Source organism: Cynara cardunculus (genome assembly GCF_001531365.2).
Source record: "Cynara cardunculus var. scolymus isolate 2C chromosome LG 12, CcrdV1, whole genome shotgun sequence".
Lineage (NCBI taxonomy): Eukaryota > Viridiplantae > Streptophyta > Magnoliopsida > Asterales > Asteraceae > Cynara > Cynara cardunculus.
The window spans coordinates 1592449-1604847 of record NC_037539.1 but is presented as its reverse complement, the minus strand read 5'-3'; the positions used below and the strand labels follow the sequence as shown (position 1 = coordinate 1604847).

The 12399-nt window shown below is 31.1% G+C and overlaps 1 protein-coding gene across 1 annotated transcript; it reads left to right on the top strand.

The window, feature by feature from the left end:
* The first annotated feature begins 7041 nt into the window (after positions 1 to 7041).
* LOC112522734 (probable LRR receptor-like serine/threonine-protein kinase At1g14390) lies at positions 7042 to 12234 on the top strand. Its single transcript, XM_025132034.1, has 7 exons — positions 7042 to 8257; positions 9228 to 9361; positions 9469 to 9712; positions 10938 to 11131; positions 11551 to 11603; positions 11679 to 11790; positions 11883 to 12234. Exons 1-7 carry the CDS (start codon positions 7042 to 7044, stop codon positions 12114 to 12116), a joined length of 2187 nt encoding a protein of 728 aa, XP_024987802.1. The 3' UTR covers positions 12117 to 12234.
* Positions 12235 to 12399: the final 165 nt, after the last annotated feature.

Below are 12399 nucleotides of genomic sequence, written 5' to 3'. Positions count from 1 at the left end.
ATAACATTTTATAAAGATAATAATTAAGTATTCTGTTAGAACTCAATGATTATCCTAATTATATTTTAGATTTTTTATATTTAAAATGAGATGTTTATCATGTATTTGATTGTGTTTATCTGCAGTTAGTTATACGAATTCAGATATGGGAAGGGTTTAAGAGTTGTAAGAGTTTTTAAGAGTTTTAGCCAAATGCTTTATAATATAGTATAGATATATACGGTATATTTCAAATGCAACTATGTCCATTTGTACAACCAATGTAACCCAATTAATTGAGATATTTATATAAATGATGAGAGTTTATTTATTATGATTTGAATATTTATGGAAGATGACTAGTTCTCATTAATTATGATCAATATTTTATATTTATGAAATCACATATTCATCAAATTAAATTGACAGATTCAATCACATATACATAAAATATCTTCTAAAATAATATGAGACTATTATCATTTACCTTACTACTACCAATTATTGATTGTCTATATCAGATTGTTACCATCTACTTTGGATAGATAACTAATTTGTTTCCTTGTATTATAGGGCTATCCTATGTTATTTTGAGTTCATTTTTAAATGTAGTTCTTTAGTGGTTAAGTTAAGTTCATTTGAAGGTTTTTGGGCGTTTTAGTGTTGGCGCTTCAAAACTTAAGGAAATCAACTGAGAAGTATGGAAAAGTAGGTCAAGCTAGTTTCAGGACTAGTTTGTTCTCTAGTTTAACTAGTGGTAAAACTAGCGAATACCATTGTTTGATTTCATTCAAAGTGCTCGGACTAGTTTCAGAGCTAATTTAACTAGCGAATACCATTGTTTGATTTCATTCAAAGTGTTCGGGCTAGTTTAACTAGCGGTGAAACTAGCGAATACCACTTGACAACGTTTTATGGGCCAATTTTTGGGTTTTCATTCTCATTCTCTCACCAAACTCTCTTCTCTCCCAAATTTCTTCCTCCCCCTCCTTGAATGCGATTTTCTCAGTATTTATTCCATATGTCCACCCATTCAGTATCATTTAAACCTCATTTAGGCTAAATATCCAAGTCTCAAGTTCAAGATTTAAGTGTTCTTCCCCATCTCTTAGCATTTCTTAATTTTCAATATTTGCATCAAAACCTAGTATTACTAGTTTGCTATTTGCTTTTATAAAACCATATACATGTTAAAATGATGTCTTTTACTTCCTTTAAGCTTTCATTTCATGTATTATTGCATTGGTTTCTCCATGAAATTTAAATCCCTCAAAAATAATTTTACAAACCATACGAAATCTTAGGGGTTGTTTGACATCTGCTGAATGGTTTGATGCAGAATGATTAAGTGGTCGAATGATTAAGAGACTTTTATGATATAGTGCAAAACAAAATATAATTGTTTGGTAATTGTTTACAATGAAATCTGGACACTTAATGGTTAAGAGATACTCATGATACAAAATCATTCAAAGGGTTTTAGAATCATTAAGAGGCAAATTTTTTTTGTCAAACAAGATTCATCTCTTAATGATTCAGATACTGCCTTTTAATAAAACTATTAAGAGGAAAACAAACAAACCGTTAATAATATATACGAAACAAAAAGGAAGTGCTCTAATTATAGTAAAAGATAAGTGCATTGGGAATCTAAAATAACGTTATTTTACAAGTAGCCAATTACCAAAATTAGTTGTTAGTTTTGGGGACAATTAATATGCATTAATTAAATAAAGAGATATTGTCTTGGTGTGGGCAGTTGTACCAAAAGTTAATGTTCCCTTCTTTCGTGTGAAGACACTCGCATGTTACCAAAACAAATTATTTATTTAAAAAAATTAATATAAGATTTAATTTGATATGGAGTTTTATTTTTATTTCTTTTATTAATAATTAATTAGTAACATTTATAAGATAAAATAAAAATAAATTTTGTTGATAATTTATTTTAATGGTTGTTAATGAAAAATGTGGTATATTTGGATTAAAATCTAACTACAGAATATCAAGGTTGCTTATAACAACCAGTTTTAAAAGCATTATATAAGACACAAATCGTAGGGACGGGCCACGCTTTCTTCCTCCGTCATAACGTAAAAAATTATAGGGTCGTGAAAAGTGTCACCATGTATATTTTGAAACTATAATTAGGATACAAGTTCCCCTTGTTAGAATTGGTTGGCAAGACTTTTTATTTCTTCCGAGACGTCGAGTTCGAATCTTGTTAGTTTCATTTTCTTAGTTTTTAGCTTTTAGTTTCAGATTTATTAAAAGCAAAAACTAACCAACAAGACCAACGTTAATTTTATAATTTTTTTTATATTTGTTTCTATTGTCAAATGGTGTCATCATCTGAAAAATTTATAAGTCTGTTTCTGAGTTAAATAAGAATTCGATATCTTCATGTAGTTCAATCTGTACAAGAATTGTGGCTCTCACAATACAATTGTTGAACTCGAACACTCGTCGTTTTATACAGGTATATGTATACCACTTAGAACGTAGTGTGTTACGTTTTAGAAACACTTATGTAATAATTGTTAATAGACAAATAATTAAGCTTGTAAAAAAATAACGTATATTTTTAAACAATTTAAAAATATAAAATGTTGCTTGTTTTAGACATCAAAATTATAAATTACTAACCATAATGGTAGTATCCGATTAATTTGAACTTTGATTCCAAATGTCAAAAATGTCTTAATGTCTCAGGTTCGAATCCAATGGGGAATAAAAACCCCCTTGTGGCTACAGAGGTCTAACTGCGGTAACTCCACGCAAGTGGTTGTCCTGAAATTAATCGGCTCAAATAGCAAGATGGATATCTAGGTTAATAAAAAAATATAAATTACTTTTGTTTTATATTGTATAGTTATGTCACAAGTATATTTCAATTATTATTGCAGAAAATCTATGATGAAAATACATTGATTATGATTTATGAAATTTTCTATACTGATTTACAACAAGATATTTTAATTAAGTTATATTTTTTATAACATTTAATACTCGGACCAATTTACATACATTTCAACCAATTTCATGGGTGATAAAGTTAATTAGCAGAAAAATCTATAACTTCTAAAAAGTGAAACCTAAGGTCTTACCAGTAAAACTTAGGATATGTTTGTTAGCAGCTTAATAAATTTAACGTAACTCACAGTTTATTCAGTCAATTAGACTTGACTATTTGATAGTGGCTTAATGACATAGAAAAAGATTTATTCAGTAAAAACCTAAAGAAGTTTTATGCATAAAACAATTTTTTTTTCCCGAACATGTCTTAATGAACAAAAACACGCCCATTCCATCTATGATAAAAAAAAACCTTCCAAACAAAAAAATTCACAATTTATACGGACAGATAAATCCATACAGACAAATTAATTCATATGTATATGACTTAACAGAAAACCAATAAAATAATCTTTTAATTGTTTGAAAGATGTATCAAAAATGTTATTTAATTTTTTATATTTTTAAATATGATTTGATTTGGTTTTAAAATATGATTTGATCTGATTTTAACATAGATAAAAAAGAGAAATGAGAGGTGACATGCAGCCAAGGCATGTGTAGGCCATAAGTCGACCAAGCAAAATGGGTCAACATAAGCACCGCCGCGGTATGCTCTCCGAGAGTTTAACGTGTTGACTTTTTACATATGACACTTCCCAATTTGCAAATATATATTTTTTTAATTTTCTTAACAAATATAATTGTCATTTGATATGCAGTAAATTATTTAATAACGGTTTGTTTATTTTCTTAAAATTATTTTTTAATACCTTTGAAATCTGATTTGTTTAGATGTTTGAGTACAAAGAGCGTTTTTTTATTTAAATAAAAGCTTTAAAATCTTTAAATGTCTTCCAAAATTTTAAGTGGTAAATGTATCTCTTAATACAACTTAATCTTAATTCGTTCTCTATCAAATGATTTATATTTTGGGGATTGGAAGTGATTTTTTAGCGAAAACTATTTATCTTTTATAACTTTGCACTTAGTTTGGTCGATTCAAATTTCAGACTTCAGATTTAAAACAAACAATTTTTTCAGTACCACCTCTTATAAATCACAAGTGAAATCATACTTCATCACTTCTTAAAAACAAACTCACCTAACTCTTTAAATCATGATATTTTATTAATAACATTTTTAATGGAGGTTCTTGTAAGAATCAATTTTTTTGTACTTTTTGTTAGATCACTTTCAACTCATTAAATTAAGAACTTATATAAATCTCCATAATGGTAGTTCTTATAAAAACCTCATTTTTATGGGTTTCGTGTATTTTTTCAACATCAGTAATTATATATTTAATATATATATTAATAATTATAAAGTCAAGAAAATAGAAAGGAAAAAAAAATAGAAAATTGTCACTTCATACAAACTTCATGGTAAGAACCATTTTCTTGTATAATAACCTAGAGAAGATGAGGTATTTATAAGAATTATCTGCAATGATAGTTCTTACAAGTTACTTCACTTTTTGCTCATAAGAATCTTGCATTGGAGATACTCTTAAAATAAGTACATCATGTAATATTGAATATAATAAATGCCAAATTGCATGAAAATATAATGTACTTTAACTTGTGTTAATCTTTCAAGAAAATGATAAAGGGAAAATTACATGAAAAAGTAACATACTTTAACTTGATTCTTATTTTAGGTAACGTACTTATAAAAACTTTCATTTTGGTACCTAAAATATAAAATTTTAAACATTTAAGTACCCGGATAACCAGTTGAAACATTAACCGGTTACTATGTTGATGTGGCAATTGATGTGGTATCCAACTCAGTATTATTTGATGAAGCATTAACTGGATACCACATCAACATGGTAACCGGTTAATGCTTCAACGGTTACCCAGATATTTAAATCTTAAAAACTTTGCATTTTTTGTACCAAAATGAAAGTTTGGGAAATTGGTTATCTAAAATAAAAATCAAATTATGGTACGTTATTTTTTTATGCAATTTGCTAATATTTTATTATTAAATTATATGAAATAAGAAAGAAAGTATTAATTTAGAATAATCCAAAAAAAAATGAATGTAGAAAAATAGGAATAAAGTATTAATTGCAGATCTTGTACTTGGGTAGACGATGAATGCTTCTGCAACTAGTTGTACCAAAATAACATGTCCATCTTATAATAAGGGTTTTTTTTATTCAATTAAATAAGTATTTTTTATTTCTTTTATAAAAATTAATATTTCTACAAGTAATTTATTTTTTATTAAAAAATAATGTTTTACTTATTACCTAATTTGCTAAAAAAATATTTATATTAATACTGATTTATTAATGACTTGTATTATGTTAATAATGGTGAAAACAAACATTTATTTAAGCGATACATATTTTCACTTCAGTAAAAAATAGGACAAATTGTATGAAATAATAACGTACTTTAACTCGATTCCTATTTTGGTTAGCATACTTTTTAAACTTTCATTTTGGTACTTAAGATATAAAGTTTTAAGTACCTGAATAACCGGTTGAAGAGTTATTTTAGATTAAAAAAATCTATATCACTAATCACGTCAGCAAATAATACTAAGTTGGATACCATATCACTTGACACATCAACATTATAATCGGTTAATACTTCAACCGTACCCGGGTACTTAAATGTTTAAAACTTACATCTTAGGTAGCAAAATAAAAGTATGTAACTTAAAGTAAAAATCAAGTAAAAGTACGTTATTTTTTATGCAATTTATCTTAAATTATGTGTTATGTATTAATATTTTATTTTTGCATGTTAAGAAAACCATTTTTTAGATTAATTAATATAAATTAGTTTTTTAATCATTTATATTATATATTTTTAAAAAGTAAATTATATATTCATATAAGTAAGCAAAAAAAGCTCCCTTTTCTAGAAAATTGAAACTTTTTTCTTGCTATTAAATAATTGAAGAATGACATATTTTCCAATTTCTAATACAAACTACTCCCATCAAATAATTGAATTTTAAATGAATTTATGTGATTTTTGAAATTTAATAAAACTTTTATCGTCTCATTAAATTAGGTAACCGTATGTTTTTAAGTCAGCTTACATCTATTGACTAGTTCTTAGGGTGACCATGAATAACCTGGAAGCCGGAGTCATCAGTCATCACATATGAATCTCCATAGCCATAAGGGTTTTGACAACACTTGAGTTCAAGTATAAGATAGATGGTATATTTCCACCGTGGACGAACCCAATATAGAGCATACGATGGTGCATGCCACCTCATAGTGTAAAAAAATTTAAGGTCGTGAAAAGTACCATCATATTAATTTATCGTGTGACATCATATATACTTTGAAATTGAAACTACAATGATAACACAAGTTTTCCTTGGTAGAGTTGGTTTGCAAGATTTTTTTTCCACCCCAAACCCGAGTTTATACCCCATATGTGTCATTTTTTTAGTTTTTAGCTTTTAATTTTAGATTTATCATGTTTTTGAAAAAAATACAATAAAAAATAATAAACTAACCAACAGACCACCGTAATTTTATAAAAAATATCCTTATATTTGTCTTTTTATCAATAAATTATCAAAATTGATGGCTTTACAAGTTTTTTTACAATAATTATGTTATCAAAGAATCAAACACACCCACTAAAATTATGTAAAAAGAATATTTTCCAGAATAAATAAATAAAAATAAATTATCATTTTAATTTTAATTTTTATTTTAATTTTATTTTCTGAACCAATGGAATATAATCTGTTTTTATCATTCTTAAATTATAGCAAAATACAGATAGACTTTAAAACAAGCCATGTTGGCTTTAGAATCTCCAACACTACATCTTCATCATTCTCCTTAAAATCCTTTTCTTTTCAATCATTTCCTTCTCAATATTTCATGCAAAAAGTCTCCATCTTTTCAAAAACCCTCCTCTTAATTCACCTTTTTTCTGTAACCCATCTCCAAAAACACCATTTTTGCACTTCCATCAAGAACAGGGTCGGGTCGGGTCGGGTCGGGTCAAAGGTGTTTAGAACGAGATCCATGGAGTTTTAAGCTTTGATTCAGCAAAAATGGAGGATTATTCCATCTGGGTATCAAGTAATTTCATCTTTCTAGCTTTCTTTTCACTCTTTTTACTTCAATCTTCCAATTCCCAATTGAATCCAGCCGATTCAAGAACCCTGTTTCAAGCTCAACAAAAGCTTGAATACCCACCAGTTCTTCAACAATGGAGTAAATGGACAGATTTCTGCTATCTTCCTTCAAACCCCAATCTTGTAATAGTTTGTGAAGGTAATCGCATCACTGAATTAACTATTATTGGAAACAAGACAAAATCTGCACTTTCTGCAAATTTCTCCATTGATTCATTCTTCACTGTGGTCACAAAGCTTTCTAGTTTGAAGAAATTGACACTTGTGTCCTTGGGGTTGTGGGGTCCACTACCGCCTAAAATTGATAGGTTTTGGTCCCTTCAAGTCATGAACTTTAGCTCAAACTCCATTAATGGCGATATTCCATCTTCCATTTCTTCAATCAAGAACCTCACCGTTCTTGATTTCTCCAAAAACTTGTTGAATGGAAGTGTTCCTGATCTTAAATGGTTGCAGAATCTTGAAGTTCTTGATTTGGGTAGTAATCTTTTAGGACCAAAATACCCTTCTCTAAGTTACAATCTTGTGTCGATCACATTGAAGAATAATTCAATTAGGGTTCAAATCCCATCTGATTTTGTCAAATTTGTTCATCTTCAAAGACTCGATATCTCATCAAATAAACTTGTGGGTCCCATCCCTTCTTCTTTGTTCTCACTCTCTTCAATCGAGTATCTCAACTTAGCCAACAATCAATTCAGTGGAGCAATGCCCACAAACTTATCCTGTACCACCAAGCTAAGATTTGTGGATCTTTCTAATAATCTTTTGATTGGGAGATTACCATCTTGTATCGGATCGAATCTTGCGAATCGGACGGTTATTAGCTTGTGGAATTGCTTAACAAATACAACCTCAAAGTATCAACACCCTCACAAGTTTTGCCAGAAAGAAGCAATTGCAGTTTTGCCTACAAAGAGAAATGGTGAACATAAGAAAGAGGAGACCACTTTGAAGCTTGGGCTTGTTCTTGGTATCATTGGGGGTATTGTGGGAATTGCAGGTTTGATAGGGTTGTTGATTTTGGGTGTTTATAGAAGACGACAAGCGAAAAGGACGAAACAATTCAAATCGGATAGCTTTGCGTTCGATAATAACGCTGTTCGTGCTCCTTCTTCGATGGCCAATGCTGGTATAACTCTTTCTTTGATTATTTTGATAGTTCTCTGCTACCCGAGTGAGATATACTGGGTTTGTTTGGTTCGATTTGGTCTAGACTGCATGAGTGCAGACTAGATATGTTATATTGGCTTGTTAAATGTCTTAGACACAAGCTAATTTTTAAGCTTATTCAAAAAGTCTCGTTTCGTAAGCCATAAGTTAGCTTATTAAAAAACTACTTTGAATGGTTTTTTAATAAGCTCCTTGGGACTTTTTTCACTTTTTTCCCGTTATGCCCTTGCTTTAGAATCAAGTAATTTTCTAACTGATAGTTTTTAGAGTAAATTACGATTTTTGTCCCTATGGTTTGTTAATAATTTCAATTTTCATACCTATGATTTAGATATTGTGATTTTCGTCTATGTGATTTAGAGTTTATTGTCATTTTCATCCTTGGACTAATTCCTATCTTTAAAGTACAAGTAATAAGATTGTAAACCATAGGGACCGAAACAACAATAAATTATAAGTCATAAGGACAAAAATCGCAATTTTTAACAAACCACAGGGACTAAAAATGTACCTTTCTCTAGTTTTTACGAGCTCGGGGTTTTTTTTTCCAAATTTTCCAATTATGCCCTTTATATTAGGATTTAGCAAATTTTCAACATGTTCTTTTACAACATTTTACATCGTCATCTAGCTTATCGACTTGTTTTTACCAAACGTGACTAGGTTAGTTATCAGTCAGCTTGTTTTTACCAAATGTGACTAAATTAGTTATCACCAACAGTCAACTTATCAGCTATATCACCTAACAACTGTTTCTCAGCTAACAACTAACTTTTTCAGCTAACAACCAACTTATCTGCCAACAACTAACCTGTCAGCCAACAACTAGCTTTTCACGAACCGAGCATATGCTCTCACTTTCAACATGTTTTATTTTCCACGTGTCGACTTTCTACGTGTCTATATCTCCATAACCGCATGTTCCACAGGGCGTAGACCACAAACGATGAGGACCGCCGCACTAGGCCTACCGCCATATACGATATTCACACTCGAAGAAATCGAAGATGCAACAAACAACTTTGATTCTTCGAATTTGGTGGGGGAAGGATCTCAAGCACAAGTAAACAACCGAATTTCGATATTCTTTTGATCCGATCCGATCCGATCCGATCTGATCATATTCGTTATATTTTTTTCCATAATTTATATAAATTTCACCGATTGCAGCTTTACAAAGGGTGGTTGAGGGATGGTTCAATGGTGTTGATCAAATGTTTGAAGTTAAAACAAAAGCATTCGACACAAACCGTGCAACAACATATGGAAGTGATCTCGAAGCTCCGGCACCGACATCTCGTGAGCGTTCTTGGTCATTGCATCGTCTCGTACATGGATCATCCCAACTCGGGCAGCACCGTCTTTGTTGTTCTTGAAAATGTTTCAAACGGATCGTTGAGAGATCATCTTACAGGTATAACTGTTAGAGTCCCACATCAACTATAACTACAACAAAATTGGGTTCATAGGACGCCAAAAATGTCTAAATGAACCAATAGACTGCTTTATAACGATAAAACATCGTTTCTAAAAATGTTGTATTAAGTTTATAGAACGCGTTTAGGACATCCACTACAATTCAATTTCTATTAGGACATTTTTAAAATAAAACAAAAGTGTTGTAACAAGTTTTTTTAGGACATTTTTATAGTAAAACTCGTATTAGCTATTTTTTAGGACACTATTTGAAAACATGTGTATAAAAACAAGTGTCCTATAAAAAGATGTGCTTATAAGACACTTCTCATCAGTGTCTTATAAATTAGCTTATACGACGTTTTATTTTAAGGATGTCCTAAAAAATTTATTAAGACTCCAAAACACATTCTATGAACATATTACAACACATTTAGATATGGTACTTTATTGTTTGGTTCTATAAAATAACTCTTTAATGTTTATATATATATATATATATATATATGGTTGGGTTCACATGAGACCAAAGGTTTTTCATGAGACCTGTAAGACCAATTTATGTTCATTGATCAACTTTATAAGTTAATGATCTAACGGTCTAAATTATACGGTGGCAATTTTGTGATTATTGAGAAATCTCGTGGCGTTTATAAATTTTTAGATTGTCAAATTATAGATCTAATCCAAGGGTTGAGAATTGGTCTCACGGATCTCACATGATCCTAAGTCTATATATATATGGGAACCTGTTTTCCTCTATACGTTAATAATTTCGATTTTAGTCCATGTGGTTTAGAAATTGCAATTTTCATCCCATGTTTTGCAATTTATTGTTTTTTTCGTCTCTGGATCACTTCCTACCTTTTAAGACCAGAATAGCAAATAATTGTAAACCACAGGGACCGATACGACAATAAATTGTTAAACATAAGGATGAAAATAGAAATGAATTACAAATCATAGGGATGAAAACCTCAATTTCTAAACCATAGGGACAAAAATCACAATTTAACAAACCACATAGACGAAAAACGTAATTTACTCTATATGTTAGAACCTCCGTTCTTTCCTCGGGCTTTTTTGGAGAGTAATCTGATGGAGTCCCCCATATTTTGATTGAACCATTTAACCTTTTTGGGTTTTGGACAAATTTAAGAGTAATTTGATGGGGTCCCACATGCTCCGACCGAACCATTTAACCTTTTTTGGGTTTTTGACAGATTGGAGAAAGAAAGAAATCTTGAAATGGCCACACAGAATGGGGATCACAATGGGAATTGCAAGAGGGATTCAATTCTTGCACACCGGAACTCAACATGGGATTTTCGGGAATGATTTAAAGATCGAGACTGTATTATTGGATGATAATCTTACTGCCAAAATCAGTAGTTACAACATTTCGTTACCATCAAAAGTAAGTACTTGAAACTTAAAAAAACCAAACGAAACCAGTATTTCCCATCTGACGTGGGGTCTGCGGAAGGTAAGATGTATGGAGACCTGACATCCACCCACAAAAAGTAGAGCGGTTGTTTCCATGAATGACCTTCCTGGGAGATATGGTAGAATATCCAATCTGCCCAGGGTTCGATTCCAGACATACATAACAATTGTGGCCACTGAGTTTATCAGTGCTGATTTCTTGCGGTCACAATTTACTGGGATTAATCCAAACATGGTTTTACATTCATTCATGAAAGGCCCTAAACAATGTAAAAATTTTGGGGCCCTCTTCAAAATTACACATTTAACATGCTAAAAAACTGCTCTGATGCTCGTACCTCTTTATTCTTGATTCATCACATGATCTAACCTCAAATTTTTCGTCAGCAGGCAGGTTCGGAAAGCCCTCTAAACAGCCACGACGCTTCCCAGGTTCCTCACAGGTACGTTTCCCGGATTGTATATTTGTAAATATTGAATATTCGATCCATTCCAACACGTAATTACTGATTTTTCAGGCCGACGAATCCAGAAAAAGACGATATATATCAATTCGGAGTCATAATCCTACAACTCATTACAGGAAAACCGGTCAACTCAGAGGATGAGATAATCGAACTCAAGAACCAGGTAATTCACGGCCAAGATCTTATCTTGATTGCTCTTTCTCACTAAAAACGGCGTAACTCAACTAATTTCAAGTGGGTTTTTCGAGTTTTCAGCTAGAGATTGGGTTAATGGAATCGCCAACAAGACTCAAAGAAGTAGCGGATTCGTCGATCAGAGGAACGTTTGCTTACGAATCCATGAAAACCGCTGTTCAAATAGCGATCAGTTGTCTTAACGAAGACGTGAACGTGCGTCCATCGATCGAAGACGTTCTTTGGAACATGCAGTATTCTGTTCAAGTTCAAGAAGGTTGGAATAGCAGTGGCAACCTGAGTACAAAATTGTAAAGATGTTCACTTTCTTTTCTTGTGATGATGGATCTGGTTTTGGTATATTTTGTAGGGATTTGGGCATGGAATAAAGATTTTTTTTTTAAATTTATAATAATATTTATCGATATTTAAAGTTACGATGCGTTAGATTCAATCAGAATTTTGTAGTTAAACGTGCTTCGACGAGTAGCATTGTGCCAAGAAAGGAGTAACATAGCATTGATGGCTCCAAGTGTTATTGTCCAGCAGTATCCGTTTTACTGGTCCCGGAATAGTGTCACCTTTTAGTACGCTAAAG

Bases quoted from the DNA above. Each gene is read 5' to 3' on its own strand.
- LOC112522734 (XM_025132034.1), top strand. From the start codon at position 7,042: ATGGAGGATTATTCCATCTGGGTATCAAGTAATTTCATCTTTCTAGCT. The intron at 9,713-10,937 runs GTATAACTGTTA...GGTTTTTGACAG, and splicing joins GTTGAGAGATCATCTTACAG to ATTGGAGAAAGAAAGAAATC. The intron at 11,604-11,678 runs GTACGTTTCCCG...CTGATTTTTCAG, and splicing joins GCTTCCCAGGTTCCTCACAG to GCCGACGAATCCAGAAAAAG.